This window comes from Tamandua tetradactyla, chromosome 2 (assembly GCF_023851605.1).
Source record: "Tamandua tetradactyla isolate mTamTet1 chromosome 2, mTamTet1.pri, whole genome shotgun sequence".
Classification (NCBI taxonomy): Eukaryota; Metazoa; Chordata; class Mammalia; order Pilosa; family Myrmecophagidae; genus Tamandua; species Tamandua tetradactyla.
The window spans coordinates 216,494,196-216,519,249 of record NC_135328.1 but is presented as its reverse complement, the minus strand read 5'-3'; the positions used below and the strand labels follow the sequence as shown (position 1 = coordinate 216,519,249).

General features: G+C 46.6%; 1 protein-coding gene across 3 annotated transcripts; it reads right to left on the bottom strand.

Annotated features, from left to right (window-relative positions):
• Nucleotides 1-6,797: 6,797 nt before the first annotated feature.
• Nucleotides 6,798-23,070, bottom strand: ENO1 (enolase 1). Of its 3 annotated transcripts, XM_077151405.1 has the most exons (13): nt 22,937-23,070; nt 22,448-22,501; nt 19,339-19,432; nt 16,138-16,233; nt 14,638-14,696; nt 12,866-12,935; nt 12,260-12,393; nt 11,579-11,801; nt 10,379-10,576; nt 9,509-9,710; nt 8,573-8,681; nt 8,306-8,364; nt 6,798-7,216 (listed from the first exon to the last, which is right to left on the bottom strand). In XM_077151405.1, exons 3-13 carry the CDS (start codon nt 19,421-19,423, stop codon nt 7,147-7,149), a joined length of 1,305 nt encoding a protein of 434 aa, XP_077007520.1. In that variant the 5' UTR covers nt 19,424-19,432; nt 22,448-22,501; nt 22,937-23,070; the 3' UTR covers nt 6,798-7,146. The 3 variants fall into 3 exon arrangements, with proteins under 3 accessions (XP_077007520.1, XP_077007521.1, XP_077007522.1); XM_077151406.1 differs by lacking the exons at nt 14,638-14,696; nt 22,937-23,070 and adding an exon at nt 15,019-15,077 and having other exon boundaries at nt 22,448-22,606; XM_077151407.1 differs by lacking the exons at nt 22,448-22,501; nt 22,937-23,070 and adding an exon at nt 17,214-17,356 and having other exon boundaries at nt 19,339-19,419.
• Between the last annotated feature and the right edge of the window lie 1,984 nt (nt 23,071-25,054).

Below are 25,054 nucleotides of genomic sequence, written 5' to 3'. Positions count from 1 at the left end.
ACATAGGGGTAAATATTTGTTAAAATACATCGGACTGCATATTTAAAATGGGTGCCTTTGACGGAATGTAAATGACACCTCAATAAAGCTGATCCGCAGAGAGGGGAAGGAGACGGGCATGGGCAGCTCGTGGCAGCCCAGTGGAAGAGCTGGGACCTGGCAGCGTTTTACCAGGACCACAGGGGCTCTGTGTGCTCTGGCTGCCACCCTTCCTTTCCCTGGTCCCCGGCTGCCTCTCGCCAGCACCTGAATCTGGATTTACTCCACTCCACTCAGTTCCGGAGCCTGGGCTAGGGTGCTAACACAAGTGCCCACCGGTAACCACTGGGGGTGGTCCAGCCGAAGGAGCCCCTGCTAGGTCATGTGTCAGCATGGGAGAACCCGAAGACATCCTGTCGCATGAAATAAACCAGACATAAAAGGACGGATATTGTCTGATGACACTGATAGGAAATAATTAGAATATGCAAATTCATAGTCAGCAAAGTGGAAAACAGATTACTGCGGCCTGACGTGGGGGTAGGGAATGGGGCGTTAGTGCTTAAATTATACAGTTTTGGTACCAGATAGTGGTGATGGGAGCACACGGTTGCCATCATAACTAACAGCTTGAATTATATGCTTGAACGTGGTTTAAAGGCTCTATTTATGTTGTATATGTTACAGAATAACAAACAAAAAAGCCCATCGGACTACAACACAAAACAGCGAACCCTAATGTAAACCATGGACTACAGTTAATAGGATAATTATAATAATGTTCTTTCATCATTTGTAACAAATGTACCACACTAATGCAAGGGAGTATATGGAAACTGTGTTTTCTGCATGATTCTTCTGTAAACCTACAAATTCTCTAACTAAAACAAAAACAAAAATATGAAGCAGTGCTATCATATTACGTTCCCAGTTTTAGAGATGGAGAAACCGAAGCCCAGCTGGTAAGTGGGAGGGTGGGAATTCGAACCCAGGTGGTCTGTTGTGCTCTTGGCCACTACACGGCTCTGCCTGCAGTTGGGGCGAGCTGAGACAGGCATGCAGCTCCCTGCTGCTTTCAGAAGGAAAGCAGACCTGGCTGCATCCACCAGCCACGGGCTCCAGCCTGAACTCACAGCCAAGCAGCAGGCCCCTCCTTGCGACACGGAGCAGCTCTGGGGACTGCGTGGACAGCATTCAGCTGCCAGATGCATTCCTAAAAAAGAAAATTAGCAGGGCTTGGGGTCTTTCCAGGGCAGCCTGGCTGCTTCCCACTGTCTTCTTGAAAACCTGGCATTCTAGCCCTGCCTGGGCCACACAACCCTCCAATTCATTCAGTTCTCAAGCTCAGCTGCTTAATGGAGTCAGCAGCGGGGCTTTAATAAATACTGATTTGGGGGGACCAACCCAAGAGATTCTGATTTAATTGATTTGGAGTGAGGCCTGGGCAATGCGAGTTTAAAAATCTGCCCAGGAGATTCTAATGTTGGTGTATGGCCAAGTTTGAGAACCCCTGCTTCAAACTTTCAACTGATATATATATATTTCATTTTAAATTTCTACTGAAGCAACAAATACATAGCACGAAATTTCTCATTTTAACTACATTCAAGGGTACAACTCAGTAATATTAATAATATTTACAATATTGTGCTACCATCACTGATATCCATTAACCCTACTTTTTCATCACTTCAAACATTAACTTGTGTTACTATCACCACGAAGCTAAAACTCCCTCATCCTGCCCTGCCCCCTCACCCCGGCCTCTGGTAACCTATGAACTGCCATCTGTCCCTGTGAAGTTTGCTTCTTCTAAATAATTCATTTAAACAAGATGATACCATATTTGTCCTTTTGTGTATGGCTTATTTCACTCAATATAATGTTTCTAAGATTCATCCATGTTGTAGCATATATCAGAACTTCATTCCTTTTGACGGCTGAATAATATTCCACTGCATGGATATACCCCATTTTCTGTATTCATTCATCCACTGATGGACAGTTGGGTTGCTTCCACTTTTTGGCTGTTGTGAATAATGCCACTAAGATCATTGGTGTGAAAGGATCTGTTCGAGTTCCTGCTTTTGAGTTTATACCAAGGAGTTACCATGGGACTACTGGGCCGCATGGTAATTCTATTTTCAATTTTCTGAGGAACCGCCAAACTGATTTCCAACAGTGGCTGTATACCCCTCTACAGTGCCACCAACAACAGTGAGTGTTCCTTTTTCTCCACATCCTCACCAACACTTATTATATTCTGTTTTTTAAATAATAGCCATTTTAACGAATCCTAATGAACTTGAGGTGGTATCTCACTGTGGTTTTGACTAGCATTTCCCTGGTGACCCAAAAGATGTTGAGCATCTTTTCATGTGTTTTTCTGCCATTCATATATTTTCTTTAGAGAAATGTCTATACTAAAGTCCTTTGCCCATTTTGGGGGGGGAGGGGGCTGTTTTTTTATTGTTGAATTTGAACAGTTCTTTATATATTTTGAACATTAAATCCTTAGTTAGATATATGGTTTGCAATTTTTCCCTCCATTCTGTGGGTTCTCTGAATTTGTTTAATAGTGTCCTTTGAAGTACTAGTTTTTAATTTTGACAAAGTCAATTTATCTATTTTTTCTGGCTCATACTTTTGGTGTCATCTAAGAAATCAATACCAAATCCAAAGTTAGGAAGGTTCCCCCATCTCCACCCCCATATTTTCTTCTAGTTTTATGGTTTCTGCCCTTACCTTTAGGTCTTTGATCCATTTCAAGTTCATTTTTGTATGTGGTGTGAGGTAGAGGCCCAACAGCACTCTTTGCAACTGGATATCCAGTTTTCCCAACATTATTTGTTGAAGAGATTGTTCTTTCCCCACTGAGTGGATTTGGCATGCATGTCAAAAATCAGTTGGCCATGGATGTGTGGGTTTATTTCTGAACTCTTGATTCCATTCCATCGGTCTGTATGTCTTTCTTAAGGCCAACACCACACTGATTTGAATACTTTGGCTTTGTAGTTTTGAAATCAGGAAATGGGATTCCTCTAATTTTCTTCTTCCTTTGCAAAACTGATTTGGCTATTTAGGGCCCCTTGTGATCCCACATAAATTTGAGGATCAACTTTTCCATTCCTGCAAAAAAAGGCTGCTGGGATTTTTGTAGGTATTATATTGAGTCTGTGGATCGACTGCTTTGGGTAATATTGACATCACATTAATATTAAATCTTCCTACCTGTGAACATGGGATGTCTTGCCTTTTATTTCTTTCAGCAATGCTTTATAGTTTTCCATGTATAATCCTTCATTTCCTTGTTTAAATTTATTCCTGGGTATTTTATTCTTTCACAAGATACTGTGAATGAAATTGTTTTTTTAATTTCCATTAAAAATTTCCGTTTTTAATTTTCCATTTGGCACATAGAGACAAAACTGATTTTGGAGTACAACCTTGCAGCCTGCAGCTCTGCTAGATTCATTTATTGGTTCTAGTTTCTTTGTGGGTTCTTCGGGATTTTCTCATATAGGATCATGTCATGAGGCATTTCAATTTGGATGCCTTTTATTTTTTTTCTTGCTTAATTGCTCTGGCCAGGATTTCCAATACAATGTTGAATAGGAGCAGTGAAAGCAGGCATCCTTATCTTGTTCCTGGCCTCAGGGGAAGGCTTTCACCAACTGATTTTTGTTCTGTCAGAGGTCCAGGAATTCGGAGAATGGAAGACACTACAGATGAGAAATGCATGTAACATGGAAAAGCATTTACAATAACAAAGTTAGTTTTTTTATTAAAGGATAGAAGACATAGAAAGCCTGGATTATTAATGTGCCAACAAAGCTGTTTAAAAAACAAATTTGCAGAAAGACAGATGTTAAAGATCGAGATGGTATAATCTAGGAATGCCTAGAGTGTACAATAATAGTGAAATGTACAATGTACAAATTTTAAAAATGTTTTTGCATGAGAAACAACAAAGGAATGTCATTATTGCAGGGTGCTGAAAATAGATGGTAATTAATATTTTAAAATGTCACCTTATGTGTGAGACTAAAGAAAAAAATGTTTGTTACAAAATTTGTATTTTGACTAGAGCATTTCCTAATATAACTTATGTAGATAGTTTGAACGTCATAAGTACTTGGAATCTCAGGTAGGACATGAGATTTTGTTGGTTTGTCCAGAGTAATGCCCCGATGAATCCCAGAGTGATTTGATCAGTGAGTGGAAAAGTATTTGCAAGCCCCTTCGGGGAATGGTGAGAGCGGGGAGAAATTCAACTTCCCCAAGTCGAATTCTTGATATTCTCACAAGCAGTGTGGATTACTAAAGCTACAGGCTGAGCCCCCAGTCTTGGGGTTTGTTCATATGAAACTTAACCCAACAAAGGATAGGTCAAGTCTACTTAAAATTTAGGCCTAAGAGTCACCCCCAAGAGAGCCTCTTTTGTTGCTCAGATGTGGCCTCTCTCTCCAGCCAACCCAACGAGCCGTCTCACCACCCTCCCCCTCTCTGCGTGGGACATGACTCCCAGTGGTGTGGACCTTCCTGGCAACGTGGAACATAGATCTTGGAATAAGTTGAGACTCAGCATCAAGGGACTGAGGAAAACCCTAGAATGAGCTGAGAATTAACATCAAGGCATTGAGAGAACCTTCTCAACCAAAAGGGGGAAGAGTGAAGAGACTAAGTGTCAATGGCTGAGAGATTCCAAACAGAGTTGAGAGGTTATCCTGCAGGTTATTCTTACACATTAAGTAGATATCACCTTGTTGTTCAAGATGTAGTGGAGAGGCTGGAGGGAATTGCCTGAAAATGCAGTGCTGTGTTCCAGTAGCCATGTTTCTTGATGATGATTGAACAATGATATAGCTTTCACAATGAGACTCTGTGATTGTGAAAACCTTGTGTCTGATGCTCCTTTTAGCTACTATATCAACAGAAGAGTAGAACATATGGAATAAAAATAAATAATAGGGGGAACAAATGTTAAAATAATCAGTTTGAAATGCTAGTGGTAAATGAAAGCGAGGGGTAAGGGGTATGGTATGTATAATCTTTTTTTTTGTTATCGTTTTCTTTCTTTTTCTGTTGTCTTTTTATTTCTTTTTCTAAATCGATGCAAATGTTCTAAGAAATGAAGAATATGCAACTATGTGATGATATTGATTACTGATTGTATATGTAGAATGGAATGGTATCTTAATGTTCTGTTAATTTTTTTAATTAATAAAAAAAATTTAAAAAAAAACAGATTTGTAGTCCAAAGTATGTTTAAAATGCCAGGCCCACATTAGAATCAATTTTCAGATAGAAAATCATTAAACCCAGGAAAGGGTTAGTGTGTGTGTTGTTATACATGGGATAGTTGTATCATGTTAAATCAAAGCAAGACCTTGATACTGTTTTTTTGAGATTAAAGCATGGTCTAAGGCAAAGTGTATGGGTACCAAAAGCTGACAAGACGTAGACAATGAAGGCTTTATGATGTCAATTTGATTATAGTCCCGTTAGTCATATACTCATCTTGGTATTACTGTGAAGCTCTTTTGCAGATGTAATTAAAGCCACTCATCAGCTGACTTCAAACAAAGGGATTATCCTGGATAACCATGGTGGGCCTGACTGAATCAGTTGGAAAGTCTTAAAAGCAGGGCTGAGGTTTCCCCCAAGAGAATAAATTCCATCCCAGACAGCTTTGCTCTGCCTGGGGAATTCCATCCTGCTGCTTGTCATATTCCCTTGACTGGGTACCCCATGGATACCAGACTTGCTTAGGCAACCTCTAGTCACACAAGCCAACCTCTTAAGATAAATCTCTTAATCATAAGGGCATTCAAACATAATTTTACTGGTTCTGCTTCTTTGATTAAACAGTGAATGCCTAACCATAGACAATAACAGTACAGTTATAGTAATATATTCTTCAATTGTTAACAAATGTGCCACATCGATAGAAAGTATTAATAGGGTGGTACATGGGCTCTCTTTTCTACATTTTTCTGTAAATCCACATCTCTCTAAGAACAAAACAAAATCCCAGGACATAAGCAACAATGAACAAGAATGTTCACAACAGGACCTTATGGTTCCTAAACCATATTATAGGCAAAACAATTCAAGAGATTTAAATTGAATTACATCAGGGAGGAGAAAAACTTTTAAGGGGCAGATAGTAACCATAATATTTTACCTCTTGCTTTTAAATCAAAGGATGGCCTCACACCCGATGCTCGGCATTCTTCAAACTGTGCCCCCTGCCATGCAAGGTCTGTAACTGTGCTACTCAACTGAGTGACCATGTAGACCCTGAGCATTTATCCCTGAGCTAGTGGGAGAGAGGAACTGAATTTAATCAGGGTTCCAAGGCACCTTTCCACCTCCCCAGTCACATTCTCCTCAGCCTTTCATACACTTGCTTTGGCACAGGAGACCTCTTCTAGCCCAGGCAGCACCTCTATTCCCTTACCCCTCTTGTTTGGGCAATTCTATGGTCACCGGGCCACACTCCTTGAGATAATCTGTAGTGGCACTGCATTGCTTTCTCCCAAAGAAGATGTTAAGAATCTGAAGCTAGGCCCTGCTGCCAGCTCAGACCCTCTGTGTTCTGAACCAACCTCTGCTGACAAGCCCCACCCCCATATAAACCCTTCATCTTCTGCTTAAACTAACCCTCCAGGGACTTATCCAAAGATTCTTGTCATAACACAAAGCCTCCAGGACTGGCAGGTGGGCTCCCTCCTGCAATGCCACATGACCACAACTGATATAGACGGAAGGACTCCTGGCAGTGACTATTACTACAGACAAGCACACACAGTATGTTACGGTTACTGAAGCTTTTTATTTTGCACGCGAAATCCCAGGGGCCTACTTGTGGAGGGCTCGGGAGGACACTGCGCGCGCACACGGCCCAGACACCCAATGGGAAGCAAGTGAGTAAGATGACAATTTGGGCCAATGACATGACTACAAAGCCAGGGTTTCCAACAGGTTCCAGACGGTCAGGGTTGGCTTCTGCAGTGGTTCTAAGGAAGCAGTGAGAACCCCACGGGGCGGGAGGGGGAGGTAACCAGAGGCGCCCGTGAGAAGCCTCAGCTGCCTGTGTCACATGGTGGGGGGAGGGTAATTAGCTCACTAGTGAGAAGGGTGCAGGACTCATTGGCCCAGCCCTTACTTGGCTAGGGGGTTTCGGAACTGCCTGCCTGCAAACTTGGCCTTGTTGCCCAGCTCCTCTTCAATTCTTGGGAAGCAGATAGATGAAGGGAAGGGGGAGAAAAAAAAGAGAGCAGTCAAATCTCAACACAGTAGGTTTCTCCTGTCCACATCCCTGGTCAGAGGCTTGGCCAACCCCGCCCTAGAAGCAGTGAACCCAGAACTCTGCAGTTTGTCCCCCCACACCTGGTCTCTGAGCTGCCAAGGACAGAGCAGCTCTCAGTCTCCACACCCAATTCACCCTGCAACCTGTCACCCAACAGTGCCCCCCGCTCCCAACGTTTCTGAAGGACAAAACAGGAAATGTCAGGACTGGAAGTTCTCGGAGAGTTTTTCACTGGAGTAAAAAGATGTGATGCATGGTTGGGTCCCAAGAGCATTTTGAGACAATGGGGGACTGAACTGATGTGGTGTCAGCATTACAGAATTACTGCTAATCCTGGGCACTGGGAAGGTGGGGTGGCCAGGTGAGTCTTCACGTGAAAAGATACACACTGAGCACTTGCAGGTAAAAGCACGAGCTGCCTAGAAATTTAGTTAAAAATTCTCCCGCAAAAAAAAAAAAAAAGACCAGAGGGCATAAAGATAAACAATGAAGGAATGCTGGTAACTGGCATCTCCAGATACAAAGGATTCATTCTGTTTCTTCTTTTTGTATGCCTGAAAACTCCCAGAAGAGTTTAAAAGGACGGGCAAGGTAGGAGAACTAAAAAAAAAATGGATGTTACTTTTCCCTGAAAGACTTGAAAAGCAGCTAACACAGGGCGTGTCTACTGTGTCTGGGGGCTTCCCGAGGACACCCCAGAAGGGAAAGGGGGAGGACACTCCCAGCACCCAGCAGGGTAGACCCTGGCGTCAGCTCTTTGGCAAGCTTCTCTATCCACAAAACAAGAGCGCTGCTTGACACCCACTAAGCTTCTTCTGGCTCTGAGGGTTAATGGTTAAACTGTTCCAAGGGGCCCCCTTTCATCTCTCCCACCAGGAGGTGGCAGCATGGTGCAGCACAGAGGCCGCCCTGCCCTGCAGGAGGTTTAGGGAGGTTTGGGGAGCTGGACCAGGCACCCCCACCTGCCCCAGCTGAACTTAAGGTCCCACATTACCAAGTGGGTCTCTTTACCTGAGGAGCTGGTTGTACTTGGCCAAGCGCTCAGATCGGCAAGGTGCACCTGTCTTGATCTGCAAGGACAAACGGTCACATTTTTAGTAGAATGGACTCAGAATCTTTTGGGCAGGGGTGGGGGTGGGGGTGAGCAAGGAGAGAGGATAGACAAGCACAACCCCCACCTCCAAGTGCTTGACGGAGCTGAAGGCCCACCTCCAGCTACACTGGCTTGTTTTCCCAGGAGGTTGAGAGGAGACACAGGGACACCAAGCAGCACTTTACCTGCCCAGTGCAGAGCCCCACCACCAGGTCGGCGATGAAGGTGTCTTCGGTCTCTCCGGAGCGATGAGACACCATGACGCCCCACCCGTTGGACTGGGCCAGCTTGCACCTGGAAGCAGGACAAGCCCAAATGACTGCATGGCCACAGACAGCAGCTTCTTGTACCAAGGACCTGGACCCAGGCTGTTGACATGGAGGCCCGAGAAGCCCCCTGCAGCCGCTGCACACCAGGTGGGGAAGGCCTGGGAGTGGCTGAGAGCCAAAGCCAGGGCAGGCAACAGCAGCTAACCCGCCTGGGCTCGGGGAAAACTGCTGGGAAGGGCCAGGCCACAAGTCACCCCTCCTCTGAGGACCTTCTCAGCCCTCCAGCCCTGTTTCTTTAAAAAACAAAAACTTTTTTTAAATTGTTAATTATAACATATATACAGAGAAAAGAAGGAAAAAGCAATGATTTTCAAAGTACACTTCAACAAGTAGTTACAGAACGGATTTCAATTTGTTATGGGCTACCACTCCACTATTCCAGAGTTTTCCTTCTAGCTGCTTCAAAACACTGGAGGCTAGAAGTTTTTGTGTGTGTGAAAAATACCATACATACAAAAAAGCAATATATTTCAAAGCAAGGTAGTTGTAGATCTAGTCTAGTTTTAAAAGGTGGGGGCAGTCTCCCTTGAGAAGACAGCCTGGCCTGACAGATGAGGCCACAGAACTCACTCAGAAAATGACATTCCCCAGTAAAAGTGGGCCTGTCTTCCCTCGCAGCTGGGCCCCCGGGTGCTGCTGGTCACTCTGAAAGCCTGGCGCTCAACCCCACAACGCCCCTGCCAGCCCAGGGCTCTCTGGGCCCGCGTCGGCAGGACCTCCCCATACCTGCCAACCTCGTGTGCATTCACACTCTCTGGTGTGGGGACAACAGCTCTTCCGAGCAGGACTTACGCCTGAAGGGACTCGGTGACCGAGCCGATCTGGTTCACTTTGAGCAGGAGGCAGTTGCAGGACTTCTCACTCACGGCCTTGGCAATTCGCTTCGGGTTGGTCACCGTGAGATCATCCCCCACCACCTGGATTCCGGCACTGGCTGTGAAATTCTTCCAAGCTTCCCAGTCATCCTGGTCGAAGGGGTCTTCAATAGACACCACTGGAGGGAGAGCCGCGTGTCATCAGCGCGGCCCTCAGGCCTGAGGAACACCAGAGCCCAGAGGGGCTCACCCCCTTGCCTGCGGGACTCCTCTCCCTGGACAACAGCACCCTAGAGACCCACTCTGCTATACAGCACAAAAGGCACCCGTGGGGCTGTGACCCTCGCCTTTGTTACAGGAGACACGTGGCTCTCCGGGGTGGTTGTGAGTTCTGCACCGGAGAGAATGTGGAGAGCTATAAACTCAGCAGCGTGAAGCCCCGAGCATCAGCTACACTTGGACCAAGTTATTTAGCATACGTCAGGCAAGGTATTAAAATGTTCTGTGCCTCCATTTGCTCTTTCACGAAATGGCAGGGACAGTCCCTCTGAGAGCGCTGACACAGGCACAGCACCCAGCTCTCAGCAACAGCAGTCAGGGCAGCTGGGGACTGGCCGCGCTTCTCAAGGCCTGGTTCCACCCCCACACGGCGGAGCTAAGACTGCATCCCACTAGGCTGCAGCAGTGACCAAAAGGTGCAGGCGCTCTGTCAACAACGTGCCCCATAACGCTAGTGCTGACACCTAGAAAACAACCCTGAGACTCCTCAGAAACTCTCCCACGGAAGGCAGAGGGTGCAGACCGAAGTCAGGGCCTGGGAAAGGGTGGGCGCCTCTGCAGCACTCACCTGGGTAGTCCTTGATGAAGGACTTGTACAGGTCTGCCAGTTTGTCCGGTGAGATGTACCTGCTGGGGTCGTCAGGAGACTTAAAGTCCAGGTCATACTTCCCAGACCTGAAGAACTCGGAGGCGGCAACGTCCATGCCGATCACAACCTTGTCGCTGTAACCAGCCTTCCCGATGGCGTTCTTGAGCAGCTCCAGGGCTGTAAAGACATGGCGGCCACAAGTTTAGAAACAGGTAGTAAGGAGAAGAGTTCCCTTTCCTGGCTGCCAGGTGGAGTACTGACAGGAAGAACAAGAGATGGTCCGGCATCATCCTTTTGTCAAAACCAGCAGTTCTGACAAAACTCCAAGCAGTATTTTCTCCTCTGAGGCAAGAAAGTACTATTCATGGCCCTCGGGCAACACCAAGTGGGAAAGGTTTCCTGGCTGACAAGTTGCTCCAATTTAGCACCTGAGAACAGCTGTGCTGGGCAGGACACCATCTGTGACCAACTGGGACCAGCTGTTCTAATGAGAGCTGAGGCCGGGACCCAAGAACGGACACCTTGGTCGGCGAGGGCCCAGCCCATGGGGACTGTCTTCCTGTCACCTGCCTCCTGTTCCAGACCGCAGTGTCCCAAGCCAGGGGCCGAACCACGAGAAAGTATTTCCATGGGCCAATTCCTTACGGTTGACCCCTAGAGGACAGAGGTTTTCTTTCTTTCACTAGTTGCCCTTTAGAGCAACAAATACACTTGAGCACTTTTTTTTCTGAAACAAAAACCTCAGCAGTGAATTACTGCCCCATGACTTTCTATCCTTTCTACTCAACTCTCACATTTAACTCTATGCTTAAGGTTTCAAAGGGAAACAAAGCAAAACAAAAGCCTGCGTAAGTGCTGCTGTAGTTGAATTAACCAAAACAGTTACCGGTCACAGCCCAAACCTCTATCTCTCTTTACTGAGCAGATCTCAAAACTCTCCCTTTCTCAAGGTGAAGCAGGAATGGCGAGAGGAATAAATCACCTCTCTATACACCAACCCGCCCAGTTTAAACAAATCAGGCTGTTCAGAAGCCAAATCCATTACTGTTTAAAATGAAGCCAAGGCTCCCACTGCACTCCCCACGTTCCTGTTTGCAGTGTCTTGTGGAAGAAGCACCCACAGAGTGGTCGACAGAGCCACAGGCTGGCAGGACGCGGGGACCCCAGCTAGAACAGTACCTTCCTTATTCTCCAGGATGTTAGGCGCGAACCCGCCTTCGTCCCCCACGTTGGTGGCGTCCTTCCCGTACTTCTCCTTGATGACGTTCTTCAGGTTGTGGTAAACCTCCGCCCCGATGCGCATGGCCTCCCGGAAGTTGGCTGCGCCGACTGGGAGGATCATGAACTCCTGCATGGCAAGCTTATTCCCCGCGTGAGAGCCTCCGTTGATTACATTGAAAGCCTGGGGAGCAGAGGAGGAGATACAGCCCGGTCACCAGAGCCCCACTCAACAGCCAGGCCCCAGGTCCCAAGTTGTCACAGGTGTGCCGGTGAACCCAGGTGTGGCCAGTAGGCATCCCCCAAGTCTCTCTTGACAGCTGTAATAATCATCATAAGTGCTCACTGCTCTGAGCATCGGCCATTATCTCGGCTGGTGCTGGCAAGCTCATGGGTCCCCTGATGCTCATCATTCCCCATGACCAAAGAAGGGCCTGGGGTCTGGGTAAGTCAAGTCACCTGCTAACCTCTGGGCTCTTTCAGAAGGACAGGAGACCTGTTTCAGGCCGGGCCCTCCAGAGCCCACTTTTTACTACTGAGCTGGGTGAGTGCTACATTAAAGAAAGGAAGGCCCAGGAGGTCTCAGGTTCCCCCTAACATCTCCCACTCTTCTTCACTTTAAAGTTACAATAAGCAACTCACGGGAACTGGCAGGATGACTTCCGAATTGCCAGCCAGGTCAGCAATGTGACGGTACAGGGGGACCCCCTTCTCCGCAGCTCCTGCCTTGCAGACAGCAAGTGACACACCCAGAATGGCGTTTGCACCAAATTTTGCTAGAATAGAATTGGAGAGTCAAATTCAGATGTTACATACATACCATCCTTTCTCTTGTCAGCCTTTCCTCCCATAAGTGGCACTACTCTTTGATTCTATTCTGAACCTTTCCTCTCTTCATATATTTCACTTTCGTTGTTCAAATCACAAATGCAACAGGATTCCGCTTGAGCCCAGCCTGTTTTTAACTCCTCCAGGAAAGCCATATGGTCAATGGAACTATCACACGTTCCAGAAACTGGCTGGTACAAAGAGTAAACTTGTTTTGCGTAACCCCACAGACATGCTGCTGTCACTTGGTTATGTTCCTGACATTAAAAAACGTGATTTGTTAAGGTAAAGCAAAGGAACTGATGTCCACAGGCTGCCATTTAGTTCACCTCTAAGGAATACATATCCTCTTCCTAAATTAATTTTTTAAAAGCCTTCAGGAGAGTCTTCCCTGGCAAACCCCCCTCTCAGGTCACTCACATTTATTTTCAGTTCCGTCCATCTCTATCATCAGTTTGTCAATCTTCTCCTGTTCCACGACGTTCAGTTTCTGCAAGGGAGAGAGAAGATAAGCTTCTTGGGAGGGAAACAGTCACTCCATGCATAACCTTTGCACATCTGTCCTGAAATCTAGAAAACTGTCATCTTTGGGAGGTCAAAGTCAGCTCTGGGTATATGACTGTTTTACAGACAAAAAAGGGAAAACTGCCTTTATCTGCTGTGATGGTATCAGGCATTTGTTCCAGTACCAGGAAGCCAACCACAAAATTATATGGATGAAATGCTCCTTCGGTCACAAAGGAGATTAGTTTAAGGTGGGAGTCCAAAGTTTCCCTATAAGAAAACAAAACTTGTGGCACATCCTAGATAAAACATTCCCCTAAGTAATGTGACTTCTGTGGCAATAAACATAAGCTGTACCTCTCACAACAGGCAATGCCACTGACTTTCTCGGCCGTCCTTAATGACAGCAAACCTTCATCTCTGATGGAAGATGTGATTTTTCCAAGTGGTCAAAAATCAATTAGCAGTGTTTGATGACTGATAAAAATGAGTATTTTTGGTGAGACTATAACACTGGTGTTATCAGTCTTGAAAACAGGCTCAAAAAGTGAATTTTTAAATAAAAATAAGCATTACTTTTAGAATTTTATAATCTAATCCTAACACTGCCTTATTTTTTATATACTGTTTTACAGAAAAATGAAAATGTGTAAAGAAAATGCTCCATAACCCCTACTGTCCCATGTTAACAATTTGGTGTCTTTGCCTTTTTGATAAGGAATCACTGGAAAGGGTAAGCAGTCACCAGAGTAGGTGACTCCAGAGGCCAAGCCTCACCAAGAGTTGCGGTGAAGTCTGTTGCCCCAAGGGGAAAAAAAGGCAAGGGGAACCAACTCACTCCACTAGTCACGCGTGTAAGGTCCAGCGGCACAAGGCAGCAGTGTGCACCAGCCCCAGGAGGATGGCTGAGAGGGCTTGTGGCTAAGGAAGAATCTGTCCTGGAGACGACTGGGGCCGGGGTCAATCACACAGCTCCAGGCCAGGGTAAGATAAGCCGGGGAGGGGAGGGCTGAGGCTCTCATCCACCATCAGTGACTCCAGGAGGTGGCGGAACCAGATATGAACACAGAGGTGGAGGATGTGCTGTGACTGGAACCTGAGTGAGCTTCTCTAAGCAAGGGTTTTAGAATTGGTCCCCTCTGGGGAAGCGCCACAGGAGCGACGGAGGGTGGGGCCAAAGGGAATAATGGCGGCCCTAAAAACCGCTAAGCAGGGAGGGTTGGCAGGTCTCCCAGCCCTACTTCAAGGACACCAGCTTCACTTTTAATTGTTTGACATGCTGATGGTCCAATTAAGACTTTTTAAAAGTCAGTAAGAATACAGTAAATAACTCTACAGCTCATCAAGACTGAGAATCAGTCACCCTGGATACTTAACTCCATCTCCCTTAAGAGGTTTGTGCTTAAAACCTTTTCACTCTTAATTTCCCAAAGGGCAAGATGGTGGGAGGTGTGACTCGGGGCTCTGAGACAGCCTCCCTGACCCCAACCCGACTCCATGCATTATTAGACCTGGACATGCAGGCAGAGGGTGGGTTAGGAAAGGTGAGGTTGTTCTCATGCATTTGTCAGGGAATCCCATCGACTTCTTTAGCTCTCAGAATAAGCTCTTCAGTAAAGGAGAAAGCCCACTGAGCTGGGCGATGCTGGGACGGCACTGGTCTACAGGGTTACCAGGAAGGCTCCTACCTTGCTAACCAGGGCAGGCGCAATAGTTTTATTGATGTGCTCAACAGCCTTTGAGACACCTAGAAGGAACAATCAAATCAAATTACTGACATGAATTAAATAACAAGGCTTGAGCAGCATTGCTGGAGAGAACTGAGAAGTTAACCTAGATATGCAGAAGCCCACCAGCAGACTTCCAGGGACCCCTCCTACAATCCCCATCCCCTCTTCCCTCCAGAATCGAGGACTTTTCTGGCCCAGTCTGAGCGCTCTTACCAAGGACCCCAAAGGGTTAGAGCCAAGCACAGAGCAACCACCTCACAGTGTCTAGAGGAAGGTTAGTTTGCAGGACCATGCACTGGAAGCCCCAGCTGCAGGGCTGCACGATGCCCAAGGCATTACCTGGGTGCACAAGGCTGGTGCCAGGAACTCACTAATATACTTAACAGGCCTGGAGACACCTGACCAGCCGAGATTGACAGGAGAAAAAAAGAAAGACTCAGAAGAGAACTGGTTAGGAAGGAGACTAAGGGAGAGAAAGAAAGGTAACAGGACGGCAGGGGCGAATAGTTCGGGGACCACGAGTTCAACCCTTGATAAGAGTTATTTCCCGAGCACGGATCACAACCAAGGCACAGCATGGTCCCACTGAGACAGCGTCCGGTTACACACGCTGCAGGAGGGGCGAGCCCACACCTGGGTGCTCTTCTTCCGTCGCCTTCCGTGCACATACACACTGACCCCAGCCCAGTGTTCCTCACTCTTTAGCACTGCCAACCTCTCCCCCAGCCTTTTCAAACTTTCTTCGTACTCGCTCCCACAGGCACATTACATGTAAGATATTTTGCCTCTGCCTATTAAGAACCAATTTTCTCCCCCTGGGAGTGACAGTGCCCCATCGGGAAAGCAGCTCCAGCCCTGTCTGCTTTTCTGTATTTCAGACATACAGGCTCTATCTAGAGAAAGGTGAAAATTGCAAACACACGAAAGAGTCAATTAGAATATAGGAAGAGGCCAGCTTTGTCAGAGTACTGCTTCTGGGAAGCGGTCCACAGAAAGATCAAACCAAATGGACAGATCCATGGGTGGCCATTCCTGAGACCCTCCTTAGTTACTTTACTTTCAGACTAGATCCTCCAAGAGGGCTGATGGTCTGAACACCCATGGACCCCCGGGGGGTGGGGAGGGAGGGCCTTTCTTGAGTATTAGCTGCAGGACCTCCTCTCATTCTTAGGTTGCTGGTCTGATCGTGAAGCCAACACGAAGGCGAGTGGAGACACACTGCGACAGTATGAGCTCCTCAGCCCTGAGGTGAGCGGCTCAGAACGCTGGACACGTTCAGCCAACTTTCCCGGCTCGCTTGTGTGCTGGCGCCCGTGCTCTCCACCGCCCTTTTGGACCAAGGAACAGCCCCCACCCACACCCTGAGAGGGACGCGGGCCGGGGAAGGCCAGGAGAACGGGCAGGAGGCATGGAGTACGTTGCACTGCCGCCGTGGAGGTGGACTGTGGGCGCCTCTACCTTTCCCCATGTAGCGTGTCTTGTCGTTGTCCCGGAGCTCGAGGGCCTCATAGATACCAGTGGAGGCACCACTGGGCACAGCAGCTCTGAAGAGCCCTGGATGGGGAGGAGGAGAAGGAAAGTCAGCTCTAGTGCACGCCTGTCCCTCGCCCACTCACACATGGTTCCACCCTTAGGAAACACCCTCACTTCCTTCTACCAAACAGGGGACTCAAATGTTCGCCATCTGTTTGTTCAGCCTTTGCCGTGTTTCTCATTCTGCTTTCTCAATGCAGACCACCTTACAAAGCTGATGAATTTCTCTAGCTTAGAGAAAATGCTTCAAGAGCAGCGCTTTCCAAACTAGACTGTTGGACATGTCACTGAGGTTCTTGTTAAAACGCAGACCCTGACACACGTGGCCTGGGAGTCTGCATCCCTAGCAAGCTCACAGCTGGTGCTTGCATCTGGCCCAGCCCGTTGGCCACTTGAGTAGTGCCGCTGAACAGAAATACGAGAGCCACTGGGGGGATTTACGAGGCCAGCCATGCCAGAGTAGTGCTTCCAACAGCTAAGTTTTAAAACGAACAGGGGAAATTACTGTATTTAACCCAATTCATCTAAAATATTACCTTTCAACACATATTATGAGACACTTTTCATTGCATTTTTCAATTTGAAGATACATTATCTTCAAAATTCAATGTATATTTTATAGCTACAGCACATCTTAACCTGGACATAGCACATTTCAAGGGACTAATAACTACGTGTGGCTGGGACAGTCAGTTCAGAATGTGAGGTTCCAGGTCACCCTGAAAGACCTTTGAAATGAGACTGCCACATCGTGGGACTGACAGTGGCCTTGTGACCAAAAGGGGGAAAAGAAATGTAATAAAAAAGGGTATCTGTGGCTAAGAGACTTTAAACAGAGTCAAGAGGCTATTTTGGAGGCTACTCACATGCAAATTTCAGCTAGATATTGCAAATTGCCAGTCTGCCAAACCCCAACCAAGAGCATTCCTAAAAACCCTAAAATACCTACGCTGTCAGGGTCTATAAAATTTTCACAAGTTTATTTTTTAGAAATTTAAAACCTCCAGCTTGTTCCTTTGCCAGAAAAGCCTTGTAACCCAGAGGCACCAGTCTCTCCAAGAACAGCAACTAGTTGCATTCCATTACTCCATAATGTCGATATCCCTTTTCAACAGGAAAAAGAAGGTTCATTGCCCAAATACCCCTGAAGAATGGGAAAAGGTTCAAATGAGAGGGAGGAGTTATAACAGAGAAGATAGTACTTAACAAATGAGTATGACTACTTAATCACAATATTGATATTTCTCATTAAGTCTCTAGTGTATCAGAATAGCTAGAAGGAAATACCTGAAATTGTGGAACCATAACCCATATTATACTTCGAAATTTGCTCTATTAACTACTTGAAAACTGTATCTTGGAATTGATCAGTTTTCTGCACACATGCTGTACTTCACAATATAAATGTTTTAAAAATAAAAACAAAAACGAGACTGCCAGTTTTCCAGTCCTGAATGTGTCTACACCACATGTACTAAAAGTTTCCAGTCCTAAACACGTCTCTGCAGCTCATTTCCTTCAACTGGGACAGTGTGAAATGTTATTTTGGGGGTTCCCCACACAATAAGAAGACTGAAAACAGGATAGGGTAAGGGGAAAAGGAATAAAGACAATAAAAAAAGTAAAGTTTAATAACACTGGGAAACAGTAAATCATGCAGTTATGCAGAAACCAGCCATCAGGCTAAACCTATAAATGTGGACCATAAAAATGGTGACCCTTGGAGAAGGCACAAGGACAGGTGAGACTGAGAAAGGTGCTGCAGTGCTCTGGTTACAGACAGGTTTAAGGGAGTTGAAGTTTGGGCAGCCTACTCTAAATTGCAAGGAATTTCCTCCAGCTCAGCTATGTGAACAACTGGTGAGTGTGGGGATGTGAAGGTGAATGGGCAGGGAAAGAAGCCAACCAGGCATTTCAGTTAGGTGACCCGCTCGTGCACCCATGCCATCATGCAGTGACTGTATGTGTTACGTGGGACATTCTTCCTGAAACATGCACCAGCTTGTCATGTTCCCATCAGGCATGGGGCTGGCGAAGATGTGATGAAAGAGCTTAAGCATCCCATCACTTCAAGTTTTTAAAGAGGATCAAGACAGACAAGAGGAAGTTCCATTAAGTTGAATTTTAAAATACTGCTAATTTTAGTGATTTAAACTGTTTCAAATAAAATATTTAATTTAACTGTGATCGCCTCCCCAAAACCTTTTAGCTTCAGGCTTTTGTTTAAAGTTCTACTAATTTCCAAGCGAAGAGTTCCACCCTCTGACTAAGCAGCACCCTATGAGAACCTCCAATACTAGCCGTGAGGCGTATGCTGGGTGTGCTCGCTGCAGCTGCAGCCAGGGGCACAACAGCCTGGCGGACGCACAGTGCCCATAAAGTTTAGGATCCCTCTAGAATAGGGAAGGGACAGCAGGACGGGCTGGAGGCTTGTGACTCACTGTGACTCAGCTCTGACGGGCAGGCCTGGGTGATTTCTCCTGCAGCTCCTTTCCACCCTCACCCACCATGCCCAATTTAAAACGGCTGAGACAACACAGAGCTACACAGGGACCCAATTTTCTTCTTAAAAGTAATAAAAAGGGGAGGAGATTTTAACAGTCTCCATCCTCTTCTTTTCTCAGTCAGCAAAATTATGAGTGAGTCTGTGGTTTTCCCAATACCCAAAAGTAAAAATTGTCTCTGCTTCTTGGCCTTGGCCTAAGACTGATTTCTGGAAATAAAGGTTAAGAGTGCTGTGTTATATTTACACTTGTTCAGATTTCCCTCATCTCTGTCCTTATCAAAGGAGATCATTTTGTCACAGCATATCTGCTTACTTGGGCACAAGTGTGAAGCAACTGACCAGTGATGGGACCTTTTAGGAGCAAGGTCTCAACTTCTCTCCCTGCTTCAGGGGCCCAGGGGCCAACGTGGGCTCTGTTTAAATACCAAGCAGCAGCCAGTCAAGGGCTCCACGTCTTACAAACTCCCACTCATGGCAGAAACCACAACGTACCAGCACGTTAGATGGAAAAGGAAAGTTTTTTATCAGCACTTATTTTTTTGCTTAAGGTCTACCATTTTAACAAGGTTTTCAAAAAGGAATGTGGTAGATAGAACAACAGAAACACGGACGGCACATACCTTTTGAGGTGAAGAGATCAACCTCGACGGTGGGATTTCCACGAGAGTCAAAGATCTCTCTGGCGATGATCTTGAGAATAGACATGATGAACTTCTGTGGGGAAAATACAGTTTATATTTTCCATAAACCGTAACGTTCCCTCGACTCGTTCATTGACAGATGACGTGCAAGTCTGCCTGGACTAGAAGGAATCTGTCCTGGACTCAGTATGGGGCGTATGAAGACCGGCTGGAGTGGAAAATAAGTCTGCTGAAAAGCAGTGGGAACTGATTCTAAAAATAGGTTGGCCCCAGCTTCAAAAGACCTTAAACCCCATGTAAGGTGTCATCCTCTAACCAGAGCAGAGAAAGCATAAAGATCGGGGTGCCAAGGAGAAACCAAATCCAAACAGAAAGACAAGGGTGGTGACAGCATGCAGCACGACTGAAGGAAGGACTTCTAAACCGGGTTGTCGTTAGTTAACAAGGTTGCCATGGCAACAGAAAGGGACTTAGTCAAGCCCTGAAGGCAAAGGCTGGACATGAAGGCTGAACAGAAACCATCTAGGACACGGCAGAAGAAAGGGGGCAGAGAGGACAGGAGAAACTCTGGTTTATGTGTCTGAATAGTGTGAATTGAAAAATTTGACACTTGGACTTGGATAGATATTGTACTTGTACTAAACGCCACCGAACGTTTACTTCAAAAGTCTCTCATTTTAGGTTCTGTGAATTTCATCTTAATTTTTTAATTCATTATGTTTGAAGTAGCAGCAGGCTGTTCAGTTGGGAGCAGTTAGATATTCAGTTAGAAATTCTGAGCTTGGAGCTCAGAAGTGACAGGCTTGGGGGCTCTTGAATGCCGCAGCATTCGGCCTGTAGTGGGACACACGGCCCTTTCTTCCGAAGGCCATTTTGCCCATTTAAAAAACCTAATTACTGTGCAACAGGACTAGATACAAAAACTCAAAAATGGACAGCACAATAATACCTAATTGTAATGTAATTATTTTAAAACACTGAATGAAGCTGCATCTGAGCTATAGTTTTTTTGTTTGTTTGTATGTTTGTGTCTTTTAAAATTATTATTATTATTTTTTCTCTATATTAACATTCTATATCTTTTTCTGTTGTTTTGCTAGTTCTTTTCCTAAATTGATGCAAATGTACTAAGAAATGATGATCATCCATCTATGTGATGATGTTAAGAATTACTGATTGCATATGTAGAATGGAATGATTTCTAAATGTTGTGTTAATTTCTTTTTTCTTTAATTAATAAAAAAATAATAATAAAAAAAACCTAATTATAAACTATTGGGATTTGTAAATAGAAAATTCTATCTTCTGCTACAACATTCTGAGAGAAATAACACCTAAAAGAAAAAAAAAAACAGAGATTTGCAGCAAGTGCCCAAAGAAAGCCGTTTTCTCACTTTTTTCCCCAGGGGGTCTCCAAAGAAAAAAGTAATTCAGCAAGTTATGACATTTAAGTGAATGAGAGGAAATAAATTAGCATTCAGAAACCATTATTTCCCTCGGCTACCCTCCAACATCTTCTCTGGAATGTTCTGAAGCAGCACATGGCATCCTATCTTTATTTTTTAATTTTGAGTTTCAAAATTAGACACTGAACTCACTTCTGTGGCTTTCCTTTCTATGTAATAATGGAGTTTATTCATTAGTCAATTAAAAGGCATCTAGCTTTTATCCACTGGCTTCCAAAAAGGCCCATTTGTTAAAACATATTGTTTTAAACCAACTTTCAGAAATAATTCACATACCATAAAGTGCACCCACTTCAAGTGTGTAGTTTGATGAGTTTTGACAAACTATACAGCTTTAATGGTTTGCAGTCCATTCCCAGGCAACTACTAATTTCCTTTGCTACTGTAGATTTTAATCATACTTTTAAATACATCCTTAACACAGTGGCACAGCACACAGATCTAAGGTCTAATTTTTCGTTTCATTTAGTGACATAAAACATAATCAACTCAAGTGTGTCTTTAAATTTGATAGCTAACTGTAGAATGCTCGCCTGCTGTGCCCAAGCACCCCACAAAAAAAATTGGTAGATAGCTATTTTTTAAAAGTAATGAAACTTTAGGGAGCACAGACTGGGAGAGGGTTGATCTGATTACACCGCCTCCCAGGATCGCTCTTCACGGGGCTTGGTTTGAACTTAACGGGGAGGAGGGGTCCCGAGGGGCCTGAGGCAAGGCAACCAGGCGACCACATGGCCGGGGAGAAGCCAACAGGAAGCGTTTTCAAAATACTTCCTTTTTATGTCAGCCAGTACCGGAGTGGGGGTGGCCGGCAGAGAGGTGGGAAGCAGATCCTGCCTGACTTAGGCAGAGTCTCCTGGCCGGTTCCTCAATGACTCAACGGCTCTTCGGCCCTTTGATTAAAAATAAATAAATAAATAAAAAATAAAGAAGCCCCTTCTTGGTGTTACTGACTGGGGCTACAGATGGCAGCTCTGCAGGATTTTTCTGCAAACCTATAACTTCTTAAAAAATTAAAAAAAAAAAATAATAATTATGCACCATGATCAAGTGGGATTTATCCTAGGTAGGCAGGGATTCTTAAAAATGGGGGCTTCTTTCGACAGAAGAAAATCAATTACTGTAAAAAAAAAAAGTACCCTCTTAAGCTACACGAGCTGTCTGATTTCGGAGCAGCGATGGGCTGGACAGCACGCCGCTGACCTACAGGCCGGGAGCCACCAGCGGGGGACAGAGGCTGCTGGTGGGGGAGGGGGCCGCAGCTAGCGGGTCATCTGTTTCCCAGACCCCTCCCCCGTTTTAGGCAGGGCCTGGCTTTAATTATTTAATTAAAAATCCTGGCGAAGCCTGCATTTCTCCCCTCTAACTAACCCCTTTACTTGGCTCCTGACAGAGAGGCTCCCTTTCCTCCCCAGCCCGCTGGACTAGACGGTCGCCTGTTCTCCCCCGACCCTCCAAGCAACTCATCTTCACGCGTCGGCCCGCACCTCTCGCCTGCCCGGGAACCGTCCAGCCCTCCGGTCCACGCCCGCGCCCACGGGCACGCCGCGGAGGGGACCTGGCGAAGAAACCCACGCTCCACCTGCCGAGCGCTCGCCCGCGGCCTTCCCCGGGGTCCTTACCTGGCCGCCGGGTCTCGTGAACGAGGGACGATGCCGAGGGAGAAGCCGAGAGGGCTGCAAACACCGCAGCAGGGTCAGCAGGCGAGATCTGCACGCGCCGACTGCCCGGGGTCCTCTCCCCGCCGCCGCCCCGACTTCCTGCCAGCCCGGAGCTCCGCCCACTTCCCGCCTTCCCGGGCCTGCCCCCTACGCGCCGCCTCGCCATTGGCCAAGTGCTCCGTCAATCGTGCCCTCTGCCCCCTCCTCGGGGAGAGGGGCGGGACTATGGCCTGCGCTGAGGCTGAGAAAGGGGGGAAGGGGGTCGGGAGGCCTGGGGACTTGGGCCTAGGCTGGGGACTCGGGAGACTCAAACCCCAAGAAGGGCCCCCGACCTCCGCGGCCCTCCCTTTCCGCCTCCCGCCGGGGCCCCTAAGGGGGGCGGGGGTCTGTGGCGCCGGGGCGGGGCGGGGCGGGGCGGCGGGCATGAGGGCTGAGGGCTCCGGCACGTACTCCGAGTCCCGCACGCACTCGGCGTAGCCGCGCCGCCGCACGCCCTTGCTGATGACCTTCGCGGCGCCCCCTTGCCCGGCCCGGCCCGGAGCGCGGTGCCCGAGAGCCCCCGGCGGCGTGGAGACGTTGAGCGGCCGCGACCCTGGGGTGGGGAGGGGGCCTGCGAGGAGGGGGTGGGGGAGCCGCAGCGCCGCGTGCCCGCGTCCACGTGCGCTCGTCCGCGCCTGCGCGCTGCGCTCCGGCCGGGCCCCACGCGCGCGCCGCCGCCAAGGTGACCTGGGTTTCCTTCACCTCGCGGCGTCGGGCGGGCGTGGAGGATCCCACGCACGGAGCCGAAGGACAGATTCACTTTTCATTGTAGCTCACGCTTCCGGCGTGCCGCACGCCCGCGTGCACCCCGCGCGGATTTCATTCTTCTCTCGTGTTGTTTCATTGAGGACAGAAGACTTCACACACACACCTTTACTCTTTGTAGGCCCTGATGAGATCTGCCTAGGTTCTCCTGAACTACAGCAAAGACTGACTTTAGGGATGGAATTTCACATACCCCCTGAGGGGACTGCTCGAAGCAGGTAGTAATTCCCGTTGGTCTAGCAAAAGAAAACCAAGAAGAGGTGGGCGGAATGGTTTTGATTTTCTGATCAAGAAAAAAACGGATAGTCCATTTAAAATCAACTCGCGCACACACAGACACACACGCGCCTCCCCAAAGAAGGCCTGAGATGATCGCTTTATTTTCCGATACATTTATTTTTGTATTTACTTAACGGCCCTCCCTCCTGATTTCTAAGTCTGAGATCTAAAACAGCATGGTCTTTATATTTAACACACTGCCGTGCATAAAGATATTAAATAAATAATTTACTTTATTTCTTATGATTAGCTTTTTTTTGCCCCCAAGCTGCTGGCTTAGGTTTCCAAAGCACAGGGTTAAGAAGGCCTCCTGAGTCCACGTATTTGTTTTCCAACAACTAAGCAAGAACTTTATGATTGAATTCAGGAAAAAAAAAGAAAAGAAACAGGGAAATCGTAAACTATTTCAGTAAAGATTGATATGGATTTTGCAAGCAGAGGTTATGATTTCACCAACTGTACACTGCCATTTCTGGCTGCTTAAAACCAATATCCCAGCCCCATGACTCAGCAGCTAAATCAACAGCGAACGTCTCTCAAGCCTTGTAAGAACGCCAAGGAAATCAGACCCTTAAAGCTTTTATTTTCAGAGCAATTTTAAGGTGTGGTCCTGAAAGGATGCCAAACAATCCCTTTAATTTTACATTAGAATTGTTAAAGAGATAACGATAGACATGGCTCTTAAAATAGTTCTCTGGCCAGAACCAGTGCATCTAGCAGGAAATCAAATGTAGTGCATCATGACATGAGACAGCTGCTGTTGCAAGATTCTTGGAAGCCACCCCCGTGCTCTGAGCTAGCACTTCGACCTCAAATTGTAGCTGAAACATTAATGATTAGTGGAGATGCCCTCAAATCTCTAAAAATCCACAGGCTGCCAAAATGTCCTGTCCATCTTCATGGTTCCTGATGCTCTGTTAATAGGCCATGGGGCTAATCTTTGCCTGCAGGGCAGCACAGGGGCATGGACCTGATGGGGAGGAAGTGTCCAAGGTATTATGAGCAGACCACCTGGCGAAGCCTTGCAGGTGGTGCTTGAAGGCCATCTAAAGGACACGAGGTTTAAGGGAAAGTGAATCTCCAGCAATTGACAACACACCTGGATTACTGATTTCATCTGTGTTTTGTGCAACACTGGTCTACTGAAAAAGTGATACAGCTGTTCTGAAGGTGGGTGTCCAGGCAGATGGGAAACTTTACGGTATGATGAGGGGCCTGCAGGAGGTCCTCAGCTAATGGCGGCAGATGAACCCTCATAACAGATAGAGGGTTTTTGTGTTTGTTTGCTTATCCTTAAATATTAAAAACGTATCAAAGACTGTATACGATTTATATGATAAAATACCTGAACATTTATGTACCCGCTACCTGTTTAAGAAATGGAACATCTGCAATTTCATTCAAGTCCCTTGGGTATCTGTTCCTCCTTGGCCTTAGTTTTATTTAGGGTTTAAAATAATTTTTGAACTTGATAGAAACTTGATA

What these genes read in the sequence shown, in the direction of transcription:
- ENO1 (XM_077151405.1), bottom strand. Translation starts at nt 19,423, where the DNA reads ATGTCTATTCTCAAGATCATCGCCAGAGAGATCTTTGACTCTCGTGGA. An exon ending in GACACGCTACATGGGGAAAG is followed by an intron (nt 14,697 to 16,137) that starts GTAGAGGCGCCC and finishes TGTTCCTTCTAG; the next exon opens with GTGTCTCAAAGGCTGTTGAG. An exon ending in CATCCTGGAGAATAAGGAAG is followed by an intron (nt 10,577 to 11,578) that starts GTACTGTTCTAG and finishes ATGTCTTTACAG; the next exon opens with CCCTGGAGCTGCTCAAGAAC.